Source organism: Panthera pardus, unplaced genomic scaffold (genome assembly GCF_024362965.1).
Source record: "Panthera pardus isolate Hobbes unplaced genomic scaffold, ASM2436296v1 HiC_scaffold_11, whole genome shotgun sequence".
Classification (NCBI taxonomy): Eukaryota; Metazoa; Chordata; class Mammalia; order Carnivora; family Felidae; genus Panthera; species Panthera pardus.
Window position 1 is genome coordinate 95,503,136 of NW_026526666.1, and position 22,025 is coordinate 95,525,160.

The 22,025-nt window shown below is 52.5% G+C and overlaps 1 protein-coding gene across 6 annotated transcripts in view; it reads right to left on the bottom strand.

Annotated features, from left to right (window-relative positions):
• Positions 1-262: 262 nt before the first annotated feature.
• FHAD1 (forkhead associated phosphopeptide binding domain 1) overlaps positions 263-22,025 on the bottom strand; it is a 120,078-nt gene continuing 98,315 nt past the window's right edge. For 5 of the 6 annotated variants that reach the window (XM_019461458.2, XM_053898934.1, XM_053898933.1 and 2 more), the window contains 7 exons: positions 21,572-21,704; positions 18,114-18,240; positions 17,334-17,458; positions 14,080-14,169; positions 13,431-13,651; positions 12,781-12,946; positions 263-816 (listed from right to left, as the gene is read on the bottom strand). In XM_019461458.2, the coding sequence (XP_019317003.2) occupies positions 700-816; positions 12,781-12,946; positions 13,431-13,651; positions 14,080-14,169; positions 17,334-17,458; positions 18,114-18,240; positions 21,572-21,704 (979 nt within the window). In that variant the 3' untranslated portion in view covers positions 263-699. Of the gene's footprint in view, positions 817-4,960; positions 5,015-7,573; positions 7,655-12,780; positions 12,947-13,430; positions 13,652-14,079; positions 14,170-17,333; positions 17,459-18,113; positions 18,241-21,571; positions 21,705-22,025 lie in introns of all 6 variants that reach the window. The other variant, XM_053898935.1, reaches the window with a different exon arrangement.

The window sequence follows — 22,025 nt, forward strand, 5'->3', positions numbered from 1 at the left end:
TGCCCTTGGGCGCCTGGGTACTTGGTCTGTCCTGGGTGACTGGCTCCTGCAAAACTGGGATAGCAGAACGGGCAGTATGGGAGGGGAATCAGAAACCAGGGTCCAGGCCCCACTTGTGAATCTAGACAGGCACTTTAACCTCTCTGGGCCTTCTGCATCTGTAAAATGGGGATCATGATACAATTTACCTCCCAGAGTTTGGGGGGTGGGGTTAGGTGAGAAGAGTGCCACATTATTACAGACGTGGTAAGACAACTGGGCACGCTCGTTTTATTATAATAAACTCAATATGAAGTGCTGTACCACAGACAGCCTCAGACCCGAGGGTGCCATTCTGTCCCGTGGCCCCAGTACCCGTCTTGCGTTTTGCCAGCTGTGGGTTTCTTGGAGCTCTGCGGAGGTGGATGTGTGGGTACCTCACGACTCAAAGGTGGAACCCCAGAACTGTGTCCGCCGGGCCTAGGAGTCTGCTTCAAACTTAGGTTTTTCATGCGCCTGAGGGTGTATACCCGTGTAAGTAATTTCAAACAGAACCCCTCTCCCTGCACCTTCCAAAATACAGCATCGCGCAAATATCAGTCTAGGAAGCAACATTCTGGGGTAACAACCTTTAAAGTCCTATAAGAGCATCTTAGTATTTTGACACAGAAGGGTCACATACGGGACTCACGGAGCATCACGCAAGGCCCGACGGGATGGCTAGTTCCTGCTACCGGGCTTGGAAAACAGAAGGCTCTGGCTCGATTTGCTGGATGTTTCTCCCTTCGGTGTCTCCCTTTCTTGGTCCATCTTTTGGGTGGCTTTTCTGGCTCCGACCTTCAATGACAAGAGAAACACAAGCACAGATTCTGTAATTGGGGCAAGATCTCAAAATGTTCCACTCAAATGATTTTTTTTTTTTTTTTACTGAAAGAAAAATGTTTGCTGTAAAAAATCATCCATATATATTAATCATATTTATATATATTATATTTATTAATATTATATATTATATATACTATATATATACTATATATACTATTACTATATATAATATATATATTATATTATATATAATATACTATATACTATACTAATATACTATTATATATATACTATTATATATGTGTATATATATATATATATATATATATATATACTAATAATTATAGAGAGAGAGGGAGAGAGGGAGGGAGGGAGAGAAAGAGATACATAAAAAGAAACTAAAGTGAGGGGCACCTGGGTGGCTCAGTCGGTTATGCATCCGACTTTGGCTCAGGTCATGATCTCATAGTTTGTGAGTTCGAGCCCCGCGTCTGGCTCTCTGCTGTCAGTGCAGAGCCCGCTTGAAATTCTCTGTCCCTCTATCTCTCTGCCCCTCCTCTGCCCTCTCTCATTCAAAAATAAATAAACTTGAAAGAAAAAAGAAGCTAAAACGATTCACCATGATCACACTACCCGAAGGTAAGCATCACAATGTTTCGTTGTGCACGCTTCCAGATATACAAATAACATTTCCCCCTTTTTTACAGTTTTGTGGTTTTGAAAACTACGAGCTTCTTATGATGGGCACATTCATTGTGATGGAATCTCTGTCTCCTGGAAAGCTGTCACCTAAGTGCCTGTGTCTTACGTCTCTGATGTTGGAGGGGCCTGTCTAGGTCTTTTCTGAGCGCTGCCCCTCCTCCCCGACACCTCGTGTGGCGCTGTCCCTGGTCACAGTTGATTGGATGCTTGGCACGGGCTGTGCTTTTCAGATGATCACGCCCAGGATTTGGGGGTATCGGCTCTGAGATGTTACTTGCTCCCTGAGTCGGTCCTTTAAGCTGGGGCCGGGGAGGGGGGAATGGTGAGGTCATCTCTTCCCATCACGTATGACTGGAGAAAGTCGAGATGAGCAGGTACAGGGAGACGCAGAGAAGGGGTGCGGTAGGGAGATGATGCCTGGGACCTGAGGCTTACCAGTTCCCTTTTGAGGCCAGACCTCCTCTCAGTCCTTGGTTTTTCTGACGCACGCACTCCTGTATCCCTGTAAAAGCCCCCCTCCCCACTTCTGAGCAGGTTCCCACTAGTTGCCCCCCAAGAATCTCCCTCTGGCACATTTCTGTGTAATGTACATGGGATCGTAGCTTGAAGGTTTCTTTCCAACAGGCTTCAAATTCCAGCCCTATTTCCTGCAAGTTTTGGACTCCAATCATGAGGACACATGCCCTTGGGTGGGGGGGGGGGGTTGGGAAGGGGGCTGGTGGGTGGTCAGGTTTCAGCTCGGCCACTTACTCTATGACCCTCGGTTTCCCCATCTGTCAAATAGGGGCCAGAGTAGCCATCCTGTCTTCCTCAGGGACTGAGAAGATTCTGGGTGGATTTTAAAGGAAGGGGCTGCTAGGCCCATCTGTGGAGCTCTCTGCACTCGGGAGGTATAAAAACCACCTCCTGAGGCCTGCGCCAGTGGCTGACAGGGGCCTTAAATGTGCTTTGAGACCGCATCGAAAATCATTTCAGGGTGAGAAGAGCTAGCTTCCCTACAAGAACCTACATAGGAAATCTTGGTCGGAATGCCCAGCGACAATGAAAACAGACAGCGAATGTCAAAACCCTCCCCCAAGCCACCTTTCCTTTACAACCCTTTTGATTTGATTTTCAGTAAGATTGCCGGCCCTGGATGGTTCCCGAGCACCCGTGCCCTGGCCTGATGAGGTTGGCGGGGAGCAGAGGGCAGAGGGCCGACCTGGGAAAAGGAGGACGCTGAGACACGTGCGAGGAAGGGCTGGGAAATCACGCAGTGCCACTGGCGAGCGCCATGCATTAGGGCTTAGACGTCTGGGAACCACATGCCTCACCTTTGGAACGAACGGGCAGGGACAGAATCTGGGCATTTAGATAGTGACACCCAGCTGGAAATGAACTCGGGACACACCGGGTGGCCGCCTCAGGCAACTGGAAGCCGTGGGCTCTAGAAAGGCCCCTTCTGTTTGTTGCCACCCGGCCTCAGGGCTCTGCTTAAGCAGCTCCTCTTTGGGGAGGCCCTGCCTGGCCCTTGCACTGGGTGAGTCCTTGTGAAATATGCTCATGAACTCAGGCAGCTGACCTTTGTTCCCAAAACATCGCGTGCAAGGTAGTTATTGCATCATTATTGTATTTACTGAAAAAAAAAAAAAATGCCGGAGAGTGTAAGCTAGAAAGGAGGGGGGGGGGGGATTTTGTGTGTTTCTCCTTTGATCTAACCCCACAGTGCTCACCCTTGTTTCCATTATTGTCCCCCACTAAGGAGTCTTCTTAGACAAGTTTCTAATTGCTCTACTCCCATGAAATTTTAATAGGACAGATAGCACTCTATGTGTGTGTGTGTGTGTGTGCGCTTTATATATTAAAAAAATAAATTTCGCCCCCTCAAGGGGTGACCTTACCCCGCCTGGGAATTCCTGATTGAACCCCAACACCTGGACAGTACCTGCCACGTTGCAGGCTCTCAGTAAATATTCCTCGAATAAACGAGGGCTGGGACAGTACCTTTTTGTCCACTCTCCCATCGCTCCGTGTGGAGGCTGGCATGTGTTAACTAGGTTTTCCATTTTAGCATCCAACTCCCCCCAAACTATAAATGACTTTTAGCTGCAGTGGGAGACAGTACAGAATCACTGAATGGCATTACAAAGGAGGGAAAACCAAAACCCGCAGGGCCTCGGAAGGGAAGGGGGTGCCATTTCTGAGGCTTGCTAGAAATGGAGACTCTTTTACGAGTGAGCAGGACTGAAAAGCAGATTTTACACGTCCTGTCTTTTTCAGGATGGTCGCGGTGATTCCCTCCCTCTAAAGACACAAGGCACGCAGTGGAGAAAGGGGATGGCCAAGCTACACTTTGTAAAGAATGTGGAGAGAACCTTTCTGCACCAAGGAGATCCTAGACACCCAGCCTCTAAGCTCGGGCTGGAGGGCTGGGAGCAGGCTCAGGCTTTGCTCTTAGCTGGGGTACCATCTGCCACATTCTGTTATGCCCAGACACGGCCTGAAGTTCCGGGGAGCTTCACATCTCAGAGGAGCACAATGTTCCTACAACAGCTAGGGACCATCCTGGTATCTCCTCTGTCACCTTACATCGCAAGGTGGTCCTGGGACAAAAATCACGCTACATGTATATATATATATATAGATGAATAAATGACCAGTCTCCCACTCGTGCCCACTTGGCAGGCTGGCAAAGCTGGGGGAGCCCTCAGGACACTCTATCCCGGTAACGTCCTGCTCTGGGTAGTAACCACCTTCCAGCCTTAGAATAAGGGTGTTGGTTGAGAAGAGGGTTCCATCTTCCAAAAATGTCCCTTACCTAGGATAGCTTTGGTTTTTCTAACGCTAATTTTGTTGTCTTGGAATTATTGTGACCTTGTCTCAAAAGCGAATATGGTTCCTGTTTCTTATTCCACCACAATGTGGTTAGCTTTCAAGCTTCCTGAGAGCTCACCTCTATTTTCTGCAGAGTGGGAATGTGGTTGGGTCAGCTCCAGTTCCAGGGCTGAATTGTGAATGGCAGCGTTTCAACATGTTTAAGATTTCATAGTCTCGATTCTCAACTCTTTAAAAAAAAAAAAAAGAGTATTCTAGAGGTGTTTCCTCGAAATTCAAGAGAAAAGTCACCCGAAGTGTATCTGGTTTCTTATCGGGAGGTTTATTACCTAAAGCAGGGGAAGCAGTGCTCGTCTGGGTGTCAGATCTGCGATGAGCCGCACCTGTCTTATCCAGCTGTGTGGCTCCGGACAAATAGCTTAACGTCTCTGACCTTCAGACACCTCGTCTGATGACGGAGGACAGAAACGAGAGCTGCCCCGTGGGTTTGTTGTAAAGATTAAACGGGATGATGCACACTGAGCGCTTAGCTCTGTGCCTGGCACATACTAAATGCTCGATACACAACACATGTGCTGGTATTTTTGTCAACTGGCTTTTCCGCTGACGTCCTATTGTTCTCCTTTTCCTTCCGGCTCACCTGGAGACCTGAGCTTTGCGTCTGGCTCCTCACTGTCTCTACAAACATTCGTCTCTTTAATACAGGAAGAATATTGACACAATTTAGCTCATGCGCTTCTCTCCCTTTTGCGCCAAAGAAAAATGGTTTTTCTCAACTTTCAGATGCCACCCATTTGGATGAAATGTCGGGCTTTCCTAGGGATGGGGGTGGGGTGGGGATGTGCATGTGCAGAAGGGGGCATGGCCTCCAGGCCATGCTGCCCTGTCCTGCCGAGCTCCATAGGGATGGATCTCTGTTCCGGATTCCAGAGGAATCTGAGAGGTGGAGGCTTGTCCAGCAAGGGGCCTTTGGGGGAACCCTGCGGTTCTCTTGGAGGATAAATCTGCTTTGGGTGAAAGCGGAGCCCCCCTGATCGACGGAAGGGGCTCAACGGACGTGGGCTTCTACCTTGGCATCCCAACAGCCCGGGCATGACGAAAGCCACAGCGGCGAACTAACCTCCCCGGCGGGGACTGCGAGCTCCTTGGGAGCCAGCCTCACTGCTGCCGCTTGCCCTTCCCCTGGGATTGGCTAACTGTTGCCGACCCTGGTGTCCTCGAGACCTCAGGGACAGTTCGCTGAAGGAAGAGCATCTCCCAGGCGCTGGGGACGCAACGGTGAGAGAGAGCGGGGGAGGGGGGGGCCTCCCTGGCCGACTGACACTCCGGTGGGGGACCGTGCAGGGATATCGGGAAGGCGGTGTTTCTCAGAGAGCCCCGAGCATCTCCTGGGGAGGTGCCAGCCAGAAGCCCCCAGGGGCCGGGGAGGTAAAAAAAGTGGGTGAAGTGAGCCGGGTGGGGGGTGGCGACAAACCCACGAGCCCGGCGCCTTTCTAAGGGGGCCTGCAAAACGCAGGCTCGTGGGCCTGGTATCACCAGACCTTCCCAGTTGCCCAGAGAAGCTGGACATCCAGAGTGTTTCGTGAGAGTGACCTATTTGGAAAGGTTACTTAAAAAAAGGAAACCCTTGAGCCGAATGGAACGCCTCTGTGGGCTGCCATTTTGCGACATCCGTTTCAGAGCCTGCCCCCTCGGCTTCCAGTTGGTTCTAGTAAATATTTGTTGGCAGGGTTGCCAGATGAAATACAGAACGCCCAGTTAAATTTGAATATCCGCGTGAAAAGATAGATATATATATAGGTATAAGTATGCCTCGTGCAATATTTGGGACATACTTCTACTAAGTGACTCTTTGTTGTTTTTCTGCAGTTGAAGTTTAACTGGGCATCCCGTTGGGTTTTGCTTTCCCTTAGATCTGGCAACTCTGTTGGGTGTTCACAAAACTCGCGGAGGAAGGGAGTGGGGCCATCTTTGGGATGGGGCATGGGTACGTGCAAGTCTCTTTCATATCCGCAGAAGGGTGCTAACTCCCATCCTTACAGCAACTGTCTAAGGAGGCTTAGGGGCCCGCATTTAACTGAGTTGCTCTCTGGACATTTTTCATGGAGGAGGCCTTGAGCCTGCAGCCCCTCAACATTCATCACAGACTCAGCTGAGAGGAGCTAAGCTTAGCAGATAGTCACCAACCAAATTCCCAGATAACTGTAAAGCAGTAGTTTTAAGCCAGCAACCTCCTTGTTTGTTTTTTTTTTTGTTTGTTTGTTTTTTGGGTTTTTTTTTTTACTCAGCAGAATGCTTTAAGCAAAATCCCATGAGGAACTTGGCATATACAACAAATAAGGGAGAACTTTTCTGGGGGAAACCAGGCGTATGCATGTGTGTGCCTGTGCGTGTGTGGGCTGGGGATGTTGACGGTCACACTTTTCCATGGCACCCAAGGGCTCCAGGGGACCCCAGTCTGAGCATTGCTCCAAAATAGCTTCCTCGGATTAAATGCAATCGGTGGACAGCTGAGTGCTGAAGGGCAGATCTTGGGCCCTCCTGCACACCGGCTTTTCCTGAACTTTCCTGAACTCGCTGGGCTGTAATGACATCAGTCTGTCTCAAGAGCTGTCCTCAGACCTGGCCCTCAGACGTGGCCCAGCCAACACTGAGCTGCTCTTCGTAGGGATATTGTTCGTTAGATCACACAGCGTCCTCTCTAGGGGAAAACCCAGTGCCATCTTGTTCTAAGAGCCCTGAGGTGCACTGCATCCATCATTAGCTCATGGACGCCATGAACTCTGGGTTTTCCAGTTCCCATGGGCTGCCAGAGAGCCCAGTCACGTGTGATTCCCCCTTGACAGGTAAGAAGGGCGTTAGAGTTGGCACTCTCCTCACTCTTGGCTTCTTTCACCCATTTATTTTACTCTTAGGGCAGGGGGCCTGGGGCTCCCCACTCCTCTCTTCTCCTTTTCTTATGACCTTGCCTCCAAGTCCCCAAATCACTAAGTGCCTAGAATGGTTGCTCAGCCAAAACCACACCTGCACCTGCCCTGTGCCTTCCCTCCAGATAATAGGTTCGTTGCTTGCCTGTCTCTTAGGTCATCTGCTCAGACTGTAGGCAAGGGGGCAGGGGCTGGGGCGGGGGAAGGGAAGGCAGTGGAGGTGTGTGGATGTTTCTGGCACAGCACACGGTGGCTTGTACACCCCTTGAAAACACCGTATCTGCTTTGTGTCTGGCCACAAGATCCGAAAACCTCTCCAGACCTGCCTCTCTCTCTCTCTCTTTGAAGCAACAGTCGCGAGACGTTCGTTCTTTTGCGCTTCCCTGTTCGAGCTCCTCTAAACGTTCCTGAGCGAAAATATCAGGTGAGCAAGAGAGCGTTTAGTGTGTCCGGACCTGTTCCACTCTGGGGCGCACCTCTGAGGTCTCTGGGAGACCCTGGGGCTCACTGGCGGGCAGAAGATGCGGGCAGGAAGGGCTTCATCTTCTAACCACGCGCCGCACCGCACAAACCACACTTCACATTCTCATCCTTTCGTGGGCTGGAGGGTACGGCCCCCACCCCCTACCCTCCCATTCTTATATCCTGTACACCATCTACCGATTTCTACTCCTCGGTCAAAAGCACCCAACTGAGGGACCCTGGATTAAAAAAAAAAAAAAAATTTGTTTTAAACTTGGATCTTGAGAATGCTTGGGCTGGAGAAAAATTTCGGAAAATTGTGATTTGAGTAGGGTAGTGAGGCCATCGATGACGGTACAGAAGGTCGTATGGAGTGTTCCTGTGTGCTAAGGGTCTTGTATGCACACTCTCCTTGAATTGGACGCATTGGGTTACGAGCCACCTCTATTCTCATCTGAAGGATGAGGGATCTGAGCTAATTAAGCAGAGCGAAGGTGGTGTGTGTGTGTGTGTGTGTGTGTGTGTGTGTGTGTGTGTGGAGACGGGGCGGTGGTCTAGCCCCACTGACCCCACCCGGCAACGCTGTGGCCACGCCCCTTGGCCAGGATTTGATTGGCTGGAGACCTGAGGGGCTTCCCCAGCCGGAAGCAGCCAGCGTGCCCTGGAGCCTTCCAGACGCTAGGAGCCCTAATAAAGGGCCAGGAAGGGGAGTGCGTGCTGCCCCGATGGCTACTTCTGTGCATTTGAAATTCTCCCATTGAAAATTCCAGCCTTCGCCCATTCACAAAAAGTATCTGAGCTCTTCTTGGCCGGAGCCCTGGTTGTATTCACCAACTCTAAAGGGGACCTTCACAAAACAGCTGCTGGCTCCCGGAGCCCCGGGATCGCGTCTCGGGGTTTGGCGACAGCGTCAGCCGGCAGGAAGCTCTCTCAAGGACCTGCCGGCCTCGCCCCACCCGTCCACGAGCTGCCTTTTCTCCCCCCGCCCAGGCCCCGTAATCCTGCTTGCTGTGCGCCCGGCACTGCAGGCTTTATGGCATTTAACCCTCCCCGGGCCCCGTTGTTAATCATCTTTGGGTGCTCGTGTTGAGGAATCTGAGACGCGGGGGCATAAACCAGTGGCTCGGGGTCACTCAGGGCCAGGGGTGGGGCTTCGACTCTAGTCGTTTGGCTGCAAAGTCCGCCTCTGAACTCCGAGAGACACAGCTGCCTTATACGGTGGTGTGGGAAGCGGATGAGACTGAGCGCAGCCTGCACGGCTGTCATTGTCCCTCTGTCACAGGGCCAGAGCTCCAGACCAAGGGCCTTCCAGGGTCCGGAGCTGATGACCGCGAGGTTCCCTGTGAGTGCCCAGCACTGAGGTTTTCCCCAGTATTTTATATCAAGTCTCACTGCCCCAGCCAAAGGTATGAGTGTGGAAGTGTGACTTTTGATTCCAGAAAGTTCTGCTTTGGCGAACAGAGGTTTGAACATTAACCCTTAAAACTACTTCCTGCTTTTTGTTTTTCCTTTTTGAGGAGGGTGATGGTTCTGCCGGTCTAGTGCCTCAGCCACCCCGTTCTCTACGGATGGGGGAAATTTTATACGTGAGACTGAAACCATGAAGGCTCCTTGTGAAGATGCTAGGTGTCAAACTTAAAACAAAAATCATTTCAATGCTGAATATGTTCCTTGGAGGGAACTGAGGCCAAGACAGATTCTGAAATTCCCTTTAGAATGCAGCAAAACGCTAAAATCTATGTTGCTTGTTGTTTTTCCTCCTGATAAATAGGAAGTTCTGACGACATGTTCATAACACACCTTGCATGCCCACCCTAGCCCTGGGATGAGCGGAGACCTCCTGGAAAAGGAGGCGCACAGAGCAACGGGTGGGGAGAAGTGAACTCGGGCTGGGGAGGGCAGCAGGTCTGGGGCGGGGGCGGCGTCCTGTTTCTGCTGCCGGGCAGCCAGGTGACGCTGCCCTCTGTCAGCCGCTCTGAATGGGCGGCCGCTCGCCAGCATCCCTCGCGGGGCCGACGGGAGGGATGAAGCATGTGTCGCGTGGAGCAGGTGCCTGTCCCTCGGTACGTGCCCAGGAAATAATGCCACCGGCATCGCTGTGATTGTGGCTCTGCTTTTCGGAATCTTTCCCTAAATTGTGACTTCCATGAATTTGAAAGTTCTCAGCCCCAGCTCTTCTGGGGATACAGATGCAGGTTTGACTTGGCCACTTCAGCTCCTTCTCCACAGAAGGATGTCTAGTGCCCAACAGGCTGGCATGGCCCCTGCATTGTGTATGAATGAGGCAGCTCATGAATAATGCATGTAAAGCCTGATTATGTAAATCCTCAGGTTTTCTTACATTTTTAGCCAGCCCCATGACAATGGCCTTTTTTGGGGCCCTTTGCTGCCCCATTCTGTGGTCTGGTGTCTCAGCTTTGGGGGCTAGCCTGCCAAGTCCTGGGGGGGGGCACCTTAGGGAGGGGTGAGCTCTCTGGCGGGCACATCAAAGGAAAAGTCAGGGCTCTGTCACTGGTCCAGCTCTCCCTGGTTGCCTGGTGTGAAAGGAAATCGTCCTTTGCCTGAGGCCTGTGATGTTTAATTCAAGACTGTGGACGCTAGAAACCCCTCATCTAGGGCTCCTTCCGAGCACGATGGCTGGGTTCATTTCTAGCGCTATAAGCCAGGGAAGCTGTGGTCTGGGAGGTTTGCAGGTTGGAGGGCAGGCTTCTGCGAGTAACTTGTCTGACCAGGGCCTCCTGGTTGGGGAGGAGGGCACCCTTCTATAGCCTTCTATGGCTCGGCCTCCTTAGAGCTCCTGCAGGCAACGCGCACACACACACACACACACACACACACACACACAAATATACACACAGAAACACACATTACAGCACACACACACTTATTATACACACTCACATACACACACACGTGCAAGCATACATGCATAAATACACAGCCCTGAGTCAGGCAGACTAACAATTACAAGAAGAACGGGGAGAGCCCAGCAGAGAGCTCGCAAACTAGAGTCAGAGATCTGGGGCCAGGTCTAGGCTCTGCTTACCAGCTGCTACTGTGTGAGCTTGGGCAAGTCTCTTAACTCTCGGAGGCTCAGTTTCCTCATCTGTAAAACGGGACTCATCATACCAACCAGGCAGAGCTACGAAGGCATGAGTCACCCCGATCAGGGCTGCAAAGCCTGGGTGGAGCCCGGTGCCTGGAGATGGTCACGAGATGGTTATGATAATTTTCCTTGTTTGTCCTATTTTAGTTTAGGCAAGGGTTAAGAAGAAGGGAGAGTCTGGTTTGGAAATGAATGCAGGAGTGAACGGCTACGGGTGAAAACTGCAGAGAAGACAAGAGAACACCTCTGCCAGAGTTTTAAAAAGTGGGGGGGGCGCCTGGGTGACTCAGTCGGTGGAGCGTCCGACTTCGGCTCAGGTCACGATCTCACGGTTCGTGAATTCGAGCCCCGAGTCGGGCTCTGTGCTGACAGCTCGGAGGCTGGAGCCTGCTTAGGGTTCTGTGTCTCCGTCTCTCTCTGCCCCTCTTCCACTCACACTTTGTCTCTCTCTCTCTCTCTCTCTCTCTCTCTCTCTCTCTCAAAAATAAATAAGCATTAAAAAAAATTAAAAAAAAAAGAGAGCCCCTCTGCCGACCACGGGGCAGGCACAGGTCTGCCGGGAGCTTCCGAAGCACCCGTTTGGCTGTGGGTCACGCGCGCCTCACCGTCAGCTGCAACTCTCGCGGGTCTGAGGCGGAGCTTGCCCCAGTGACCCCACGTGCAGGCAGCTGGCCACACGGAGGAGAGTGGCATCTACCCGCCGTGTGCCGGGCCCTGGGCTACCCGCTCTAGAGGGAGCACACGTGTCCCTCGCCGTCTGAAGCCACACGGCCTGTGAGTTCACACCGTGAGAGCCTGGGTGGTGAGGGTACCGGCACTGTGCCCACAACAGCCCTGCAGGGCAGGGGCGGTCAGTTCCCGTTCACCGGTGAGGAAGCGAGGCGCCGAGAGGGGAAAGGATTGGCACGAGGCCACGCAGGGAGGGAGTGGGGGGATCTGAACCCAGGACTAGCCGACTCCCGGGCCGCGTGACAGAGGAGAGGACAGGTTGAGGGGAGGAGGTGGCTTCTTTTGGCTGGATCGCCAGCCTGAGTCTCAGATCTGGGTTTCTCAAGGCAATGCCACGGCCAAGTTCCTGCCAGGAGCCGGAGCTCTCGTCCTCCTGCCCTTCCTCCGGGTTCCCGCAGCCCGGAACGCACGCCCCCCGCCCGTGCCTGTGGTGGGCAGAGTCCAGCTCGCCTTTGCAACTCAGTGCAAAGGTGTCACCCCTTGGGAGACACCCCTGGGATGTTCCGGGCTGGCCGAGTGCCTGCCTCTGGATGACACAGCCTGAGCGCCCTTCAGCCAGAGACTCTATTTTTTTATTTACTTTTTAATGTTTATTCATTTTGAGAGAGAAAGAGTGCGAGTGGGGGAGCGGCAGAGAGAGAGAGGGAGACACAGAATCGGAAGCAGGCTCCAGGCTCTGAGCCGTCAGCCCAGAGCCCGGTGCAGGGCTCGAACCTAGAAACGGTGAGTTCGTGCCCTGAGCCAAAGTCAGACGCTTAACCTACTGAGCCACTCAGGTGCCCCAGACAGAGACTTTAAATCATTAAATCAGCCAGCAGTCAGCGCTTTACCTGCTATGCTCTAAAGGATTATGTTCTTCAAGGACACGCATCCATCTGTCCCCATCCATCCATCCATCCATCCAATATTTCCTATGTCAACTATGTGCTGAGCACTCAGAGTAGTGAACCCACATCTTTATTCACAGGGAGCTTTTTCATCTATGTATCCCTACCACCTGGGAGAACCATAAAAATACAAACAATAGCCACTGGTTAGGAAGACACGGATACCCTAGATTAGGAGTTTCAGAGAGGTTAAGGAACCCGCCTGAGGTCACACAGCAAGTGGCAGAGCCAGGGTGTAAACCCGGGTGTGTCTGACGCCCCACGGGCCACCCCGGGCGCTCGCTTTGCCATTTCCAAAGGGAGCCGGGGGGCGGCCTCAGAGCTTGCGCTCCCCGCCAGGCCCTCTCACCTTCTGCTGCCTGACGGCCCTGTTGAACCTCTTCTCCTGGTACAGCTGGAGCTCCATGCGCTGCAGGGCCTCCTTCAACAGGGCCTTCTCTTCGGCCTCTTTGTAGATGTTGTCCTCCAGCTTGGCCACCTGTGACTGGTACGTCTGCACGGATACTTTGCTCTGCCTGAGCGGACGGGAGAGACACGGTCTCTTTCTCCCGCATCTTTCTCCTTCACCACCGGTGTCCCCCACCTGGGAGAATCTCAGAATACTTCCCCAGGCGGCTAACTCGGTGGCTTCGTCACCAGCGGATTTGGGGCGCACGGGGCAGGACAGATACCTCATCAGAGGCCTACGTGCTACCAGCCCCCCGTTTCCCAGAGAGGGTAGGGGAGCGGCGGCCGCTGAAACAGGGCAGGGCCTTGGAAAGCACACAAGGCGAACCCCGAGTCAGAATTCGTTCGAGGAGCCTCTCGCTCGTGGCGAGAGAGGGCAGGATGAACCCTGACCCCCTCGACCGCTGCCTTCTCGCAGACAGACTCGCTTCTGTCAGGCCCCAGGCCCCCTCCCCCGAGGCCTCTGCCTGTCCCGGGCCTGCGTCTGCCGCTGCCCGAGGTTCAGCCGCGAGAACGGACACCCGGCCCTTTCTGCGGGGACACGGGCGGTACCTGAGCTGTTCTATGTCTTTCTCGTAGCCTCTCAAAAGCTCCTCTTTTCTCTCCAGCCGGCTCTTGAGTTGGGTGATCTTATCGAACACCAGATCGAGGTCCCTCTGTCGGAGCTGGTTGACTCTCTCTCTCTCTTTGGGGGAGAGGTACTTCATGGATATGTGACCTGACATGTCCTTGATGTTCATCAGGCTCCCGAGTGTTTTGCTCATGTCCATGTACTACGAGGAAAGCGTTTGGCAGTTAAGGGGCCTGGCGCGAGGCCGCCGGAGGCCACTTTGAGGAGGCAAGCGTCTAATTTTGTTTTGTTCAGTTTCTGCAATTGCAGAGAACAAGCCCGTGCTTGGAAGCGAATCCAACGGGGCTGTTAGTGCGACTTTCATTTCCTCCGTATCCATGGACGCTGTGCCTTTTGGAGAACCAGGGGGAAGAGTGACAACAGACCTAAACATTCATGCCAACTACCCAGTTTTTCAAGGGATTGCAAAGTCTGAGCCACGCTGGGACAGTAGATGGTCCTGCAGAGCTTTCGTAACAACTGAATACGCACGCGAGGCTGGTGTTTAGTTACCCTATCCGGTGGTTAACAGTGACTGCAGGGGACCCCACGTTTGGACGGGGGGGGGGGGACCACGCTGGATGCACATACCAACTTTTCACTGAGATCTAAAGCCTCAACCACATCCATCTTCCCTGACTTGATGTCCGGGACGGCTGAGTTGACAGGGCCGTTCTGAGGCTGGGGGGAAAAGAAAAGAAAAAAAGAAGTAAAAACTCTCTCTCGGCGTTTCATTGTGAACGTCTACATCCTGGAGGTAACACCCTGTGGTTCCCGAAGAATGACTTTAAGAGAGTGGATTTGCATGTCGGTTCCTGACCATCCAGTCCGAGTCCTCTGTCAACTGTGCTGCTACCCTTCAGACTGTGACTCTCTTTGAAATGACACATCGCTTGCCTTGTTCTCTGGTTACTGCCTGTCTTTCCTCCGGACCAGGGGTTCTCAACCGAGGGGGTTTTGTCCACCGTCTCCTGCGTGCCCCAGGACCTTTGACAATGCCTGGACACGTTTTTAGCCGTCACAACGAGAGATGGGGAGTACTAATGGCACGCAGGGGGTCGAGGGCACGGATGCTGCTAAACACCCCACGGTACGTAGAACGGCCTCTGCCACAAAGAATTACCCGGCCCAAGATACCAGTCGTGTTCCGGTCGGGAAACCCCGGTCTGGATGACGAGCTTCCTTGCTTTTGCTCGCTGTTCCATTTCTCGTGCCCAGCATGGCACCTGGCACAGAATGGCACCCGGTGGGCATGCTTGTTGAATCAGTGAGACTCCTTTTATTAAAGGAGTCTCCTTTTCAGGCAGCAGAGACGATACCCTCACCCAATTTGGCCAAACCCTCCCCCAGTGCTGGAACCTGGTGGGCGGCCATCACTTTAGGCCCACGCTGTTTAGAAACAGTGCTGAACGGTGTTTGCAGCTGTGCCCTAAGACCCTATCAGCCAGCTGGCTGCTGAAAGTCCCTACGGACCGCACGGAAAAGCCACCGGCCAGATCGGGGAGCCTAACGGACCACAAATAACTGTCATAAATCTCCCCCCAAAGCAGATTGGGTTAAGTGCTCGCCGTGAGCATCTCTTGGCCCGCACCATTTGCTGGCACGATACTGTAAATGCCTGAGATTAAAAGGAAGCCCAGCTACAAAAACGGAAAGCTCAGAAAGTGACTGGGATAGAAAAGCGTGGACTCTTTGTCTCCACGTCTATAGAGAGGAGCGTAAAAGAGGGGACTTGATGACAGTCAACCGGGCACACCTGCCGCAAGACAGTGTGAAGCGTCACTGAGCGTGCCCGGCTCTGGGCACTGGCCTCTGCACCCCTCTTCCGGTTCCCTTCTTTCCCGATGGAGGGTCACCTAAGGCAGAGTCTGGTCTACAAGGTTCAATCACACAGTCCCCTTGTCCTGGTCTGCCGACTAGCAGAGGGCTAGGGACGGGCTGCCACAGACACAGTCCTGGCCCCGTCAGTCATTATGCTGTGACCTTGGGTGACGTACCTGATCGCCCGAAGTCTTGACTTTTCCTGTCTGTAAAATAGTAACTCCAACACAAGGCCGCTGGGAGGGGTGATTGACAAATGAGAGTTTAGCTCAGTGCCCAGCACCCAGGAGGCACTTCACAGATGTCAGCCAGCCTTCCTCCAGCTCCTTCTTTTAATTTTCATTATTGCCAAGCTTGGGGGATTGGGGTCTTCTGAGAGGGTGTGTGTGGGGGGGGGCGGTTCCTGTTCTGTGGTGTTGGTGGTTGGAGAGGGTCAGGGCTAAGGCGAAAGTAAATCTTGGAAGCAGGTTAGGATATGTTCTTAGCTGAGTTTGCCTTTTTCTGGAGACTGTCCCTCCCCTTCCAACCTCAGACAGTGGGGGTTTATTCAGAAAGCCAACACATTTTTGAAGACTCACATTCCTAGCAAGTGTCTAGAAAAATTGCGCAGGGGAATATTGTACAGATAGGATGATTTTGTTCTTTTCTTTTCTTTCTTTCTTTTTTCTTTCTTTCTTTCTTTCTTTCTTTCTTTCTTTCTTTCTTTCTTTCTTTCTTTCTTTCCTTCCTCTTTCTTTCTTTCTTTCTTTCTTTCTTTCTTTCTTTCTTTCTTTCTTTCTTTCTCTCTCTTTCTTTCTTTTTAGTAGACTTCGTGCGCAGCACAGAGCCCAATGTGGGGCTTTTATTCACGACCCTGAGATCAAGACCTGAGCCAAGGTCAAGAGTCAGATGCTCAGCCAACTAAACCACCAGGCACCCTGTTATTTCTTCTACAAGCCTGTGTGTGGTTTAGATCCAGCTGTGGCGGGGCGCCTGGGTGGCTCAGTCGGTTGAGCGGCCGACTTCGGCGCAGGTCATGATCTCGCCGTCTGTGAGCTCGAGCCCCGCGTCGGGCTCTGTGCTGGCAGCTCAGAGCCTGGAGCTTGCTTCCGATTCTGTGTGTGTCTCTCTGCCCCTCCCCTGCTTGCTCTCTGCCCCTGTCCCTGTCTCTGTCTCTCTCTCAAAAATGATAAACGTTAAAAAAAGAAAAATTTAGATCCCGCTGTGGCAGCAAGCTGAGCCCAGGGGATCCCGTGAGTGACGCCGACCTGAGCTGTCCACCATCATGTGTCAGACACCCACCAGACATCCATTTAGGGTACAGGGCACCTTCACCATAACAATCGAATCACTTCTGAAAATCCTAGCAAATAAAACTATTTCCCTTAAGGAAGGGAGGTTTTCTTGAGTGACGCTATTTAAATACCTCGAAACTGTCATTCACAGCTACAATTTATTAAGTGTTCGCTCTGAGCTAGGTGGCGGGGCTAAGCACTTACCACCGCCACCTCTAAATCTTGGTCATTTCCCAGCTGGGGAAGGGAGTCCCAGAAAGGCTGAGCCCGCCCAAGGCCACACGGCTCGCAGGGCTGGGATTCTGACACAGGCCCCTCTGATTCTAGAACCTGTGCCTCTTAATCAGCCCTCCTGCTACCCTTTGCATGTTCATGTTCTTCAGTTCGCCACGAAAAGCACACTTGAGGCAAACTCACGGCGTAACGTTAAGAATTAGCCTGTTGAGTTATCTTCTGCGGAATGGAATATGTAATGTGAAAAGGAGGGCCCGCCAGCGATCGCCCTGGCCCAGTGTCAGTGCAAGGGTTTTACCACGCTGGCCACAAACGGAAAGCAACCTCTCTGTTCAGACACGGGGTCACCGCTATGGCAAAGCCACCGAGGGGTCGGCACAGATGCTGGCCTACCAGGGAGGGCCGGCCCTGAACCTCTGACGCTCACGGCCGTGCCAGAGTGCACGGCTGGTGTCTGCCCTCAGGCCCACGCACTCCACATCTCAGTCACCGCGGGGACAAACTTTCTTTGGTTACCGCTCTGATCTTTATTCTTGAGAAAGCTGGCCCGTCAGGTTTTGCGTCCGATGTCTTCTGGACATTTGTTTCCATTCTGACAGCCTTTAAGTCTAGAAATGATTCATTCGGGTGGTCCTTATGATCTATAAAACAAGTAAGTGAGAGTCAAAAGAAAGGGTCGGGAAGAAGTTATTGCACGTAATAATCACAGCTGCTCTTTACGGGACCCTTACCGTAGGCCGCTGCTGATCTCCAGCCCCCTCCCTCGGCAGGTGAGAAATAGGCCTAGACAGGTAGGTGGCTTGTCCAAGGTCACACAGCTAGGAGGAGGCTGCGGCCTCGCAGGTGTCAGTGCCAAGGCACAGAGGGTGAACTTTCAGCTACAGGAGCAAGGACGGAACTTGAACCCTGGCCTCTGGGTCCTAGCTCAGCGCTTCCCCCAGCAGTGTCTTGAGAATGCCATCCCCTCTAAACAGGGTGTTCTAGGAGGTTCCGCAAGGCCGATCCTTGCAGTGTTAGTCTTTGACCAAGTTCCCGCCGGGCCACAGCGAAATGAGAAAAAGGAGGAGACTGTAGTGACTTTTCCACGAAATCCTATTTATTTAAATACCAAGCCTTGCCCTTGACTCTGAGACCATGCCTGCCATCATTCCTTGTATCACTACGTCCTTTCGGTCATGAAGTGATGGGGATAGGAGACAGTGGTCCTGGCCGATTGTCGGCGCCCAGAGTGATCCCTAGAGTCTGGGGCTCAGGACTATGAGCTGGGAGAGGGAGACCAGCAGGGAGGGAACTTACTTGCTGAGGACGCCTTCTCCAGCTCCTTAATCCGTGCACGCAGTTCAGACAAGGCTTTTTTCTGACGCTGAATGACTTCCTCATGTCGGGACCCTTTGCACTTGGCCCCTAGATCACTGAAGGACTCCTGCGGCCAGAATGGTTCAGACAGCAGCGTTATTAGGGGTCAGAATTTCTCCCTTATATTCCAAGAAACACGTACAACTCATGGCTAGCAGGGACCCTGTCACTTAGTACCTTGGAAGCTACTATAAGGGGCTTTGGCACAGAAGGGATTTAAAATTTTCATTTCAAATATAAAGTCACATCTAGGAAGATTTTCAACTTTCTTACCTACTTAGCATATCTATAAATAAAACCCCCCTCTATGTTCCCTCCCCACATTTTATATTTTATTCTAATATTCTGCTAAGCCTGGGTTTCTATTTGTTGTCATTTTGGATCTTGTTTCAGAATAATCCCATCAAATTCTGCTGCAGGAGGGGCATTTTTTGGATGAGAACACATGATATTTTCTTCTTGACTGGTAATAAGGATGATTGTCCAATATTTGCTGGGGGTGGGGGGAGTTTGACTGGCTCATGGTTGGTCTGGAGAAAGGAAAACCTTTCTCTGAGCCTTCTGGAGCCTCTACTGTCCAACACAGGTCTCTTGCGACGAGGGGAATGTTCCATATTTGCACCACCCAATATGGTAGCCACCAGGCACAGAGCTAGAGTAGGGCTGATGAAGGGCATAGACAAAGAGAGGTCTTCTTTATCTTTAAAAAAAAATTTTTTTAAACGTTTATTCATTTTTGAGAGAGAGAGCAAGAGAAAGACAGAAAGCATAAGCAGGGGAGGGGAAGAGAGAGAGGGAGACACAGAGTCCAAATCAGGCTCCGGGCTCCGAGCTGTCAGCACAGAGCCCGACACGGGGCTCGAACTCGCGAACTGTTGAGGTCATGACCTGAGCCGAAGTCAGACACTCAAGCGACTGAGCCACCCAGGCGCCCCTTGGTCTTCTCTATCTTTTAAGGGTCATATCTACCTTTCAGATTCGGAAGAATCCAAGGTTCCGTCTTTCAGAGGAAGTCACATATACACAACATTTGCATACAGTTTCTGGAGGTTCCGGGACCCCCCTGAAGCCCCCGTGTCACACGGGCTCCGTGCGAACAAAGTCCTGTCTCCAGTGGTGTTCCCAGAGTCCAGCCCCGTGCCCCAGCTTAGTAGACGCGCAATAGTTACGGAGACTGAATGGACCAAGGTCAGAAACAGGAGTAGGAAGGAGCCTGTCCTGGCTTTCTGGCTGGGACCAGGCTCACCAGCAAAAAAGAAGGGGGTGCTCCACCCGCCTGCACTTAGTAGGACCTCACTTGACCTGGATACTGTCCTCAGCCTCCTTATAGACTGCACGGCTGGTCCACTCTTCCTAGGTTGGTTCTATACTAGCCTTGCTGTATTTGAGGGTGTATGTCGGCCCAGGAGTAAACACCTGAAATGTCGTGTGTGTGTGTGTGTGTGTGTATGTGTGTGTGATGTGTGTGCACACGTGCAGGGGTGCAGAGAGGAGAGCAGGGGCTACTGACCTGGGGGTTGGGGCAGCCACAGCAGCGAGGCTGGGTGACAGCTTTTATTCTGTCTGAAGAGTATGTCTGAGCCCGATGTGACCCTTACTCATGGCTCTTCTGGGAATTTGTTTATTTAGAGAAGATGAAGATTCTTTCTCATACAACTCTTACGCCCTCTGACCCACTCTGGCTTAGAAAGCGGGAAGTAGCCCGAGTTTGGAAAGCCATTCTGAGGAGGAACAAATACTTTTTCCCTTTTATCTTGCAGCCTCCCCGCCCCCGCCCCGCCCATCCTCTTCCGTGAATCCCCCCACAGAAGAGAAATTACTAATTTCGGCATCAGGTCAGCCACCCATTCTGGCAAACTCGTGCAGAGCCTGAGGGGGTCTGGTGCGAACAGGAACCCTGTGCGCCTTCCTCTGTGCCCAGCGCGGGGCCTGGCATACAGCAGACGTTCAGTAGGTGCCGGAAAAGCGAACGAATATGGGCTGCGTCCCGCACTAAGAGCCTGGGATTCCAACGGGTCGGAGACGGGAGTGAGACCCGCTCCCCGCCCCACCGAGGCTTTTAACTTCTGTTAAAGTGCGCTGCACAGCGACGGTGACAAGGACAGCTGGCTGGGCCGCCGAGCCCTTTCGTTCGAGCTGCGTGCGGTCCTGGCTCACTGCTGTTTGGCAGGGGGATGGCATCTTTGAGGAAGCAGGGAGGCAAGCTGACACATTTGGCCCCGTTTCCGAGTGAAAATCCAAAGCCCATTGCCGGAGCGCCCTGTTCTCTAGTTTCCTAAAGCAAAGGGGAAAAGGATGTCTCCCCGGACTCCAGGAAATCCGAGGCCTCGAGGAACCACTGGACTGTGGGAGGCACCACGGCCCCCGCCACGGGGGCCGAATGTGAGTGCCACCTGCGGGGGCCGCGTGGCACGGGCTGCTCTCACTCAAAGACACGCGCCCTCCCGGGCCGGCGGGGGGCTGTGCAGCCGGGGCTCCCAGGCAGGCACCCCCAGAGAAGTCACCGAGAGACAGGCCTGGAGCGTCAGTGGTGTGGCTCTCTGGGAGGGCAGTTTGGCCCCTACCCAGCATGGTTCAGGACGCCCTCCGGACCCAGCACTTTCACATCCGGGAATCTGTTCTGCATACATACCTACAAGGACATCAACTACAGCAACGTGTGGAAGTAGAAATAACGTATAAATGTCCACCAACAGGGGACAGGGCTGGATAAAAGGGACACCGTGGAATTCTATGCCCTCATTTAAAAGAACAAAGCAGGTTTTTAAATACTTACTAGAGAAGGTGGCCTTTATATTGTGTTCGGTGGGGAAAAAAACAAGTTGCAGAATGAATAAATATATATATATATATATATATATATATATATATATATATATATATGACTTAATACCATCATTCTGCAAGCAGATTATATAAACATGTATGTATAGGTTGTGTGTGCTTATGTGCATAAATCAAATTTGTTTCTTTATGACCCCGTGGGGTGGTGGCTGTCCTAACTCCTGCTTCCCAGACAAGGGGGACGGCACATGTAACCTCCCTGGGGTCAGCATTTCCGAGTGAAGGAGTCCCCCTCAGGGATGAAACCCGGGCAGCCTGGATGTGAGCCTGGCCTTCGAGCACCGCACGACCACGCCTGTCTGGAGGGCAGGGCAGTCTCTGTGAGGCAAAGGGCTGAGGACACAACGTGACGAACAGCATGCGACTGGCAGCGGTGACCTCCAGTGACTGGGGGGTTGGAGGGCCGGACGGCCGCTTTTCACTTTGAACGTTTCACAGAAGCAAGTGCCTACATTTGGAACTCGGAATGAAAATATTATCAGAAGCGAAGACAGCCGCCACTGGGCTCCCGTGTAGCACGTCCCGCTGGCCGCCCGCGACCGGACGGCACTCACCTCCTGACTGCTCGAGAAAATGTCAGTGTGGACGGGTTCCATCTGCACCGAGATGTCACACATCTGGGTCATGTTCTTGGGCTTCTGATCCTTTTCCTTGTGCAGCTGGACTCGGTGTTTCTCTTGAGAGGCCCTAGGGCAGAGAAGATTAGTCCCTGGACAGCAGGATGGCTGGCAGCATGAGGTTCCGGAAGCCACGAGTGACCTTTGTAGCCTCCGGCAGAACGGGAAAAGGAACTCTGTGTTTACAGGTGACCGAAACCCCCAGGCCTTCAAGTCTCCTGCCAGCAGGTTTCTAGTTTTTAGTTTCAGGGGACTTCAAAAGTCGTGGTCAGGACAGTAGGCACCTTGTTTCCCATATACTAGGTCCGTGGGATACCTGCTGTGGCATTCACTGGGGACATGCACTCCCTGTCTGCCGTTTCTAACACTTTTATGTGTTAACCCTTCTGTT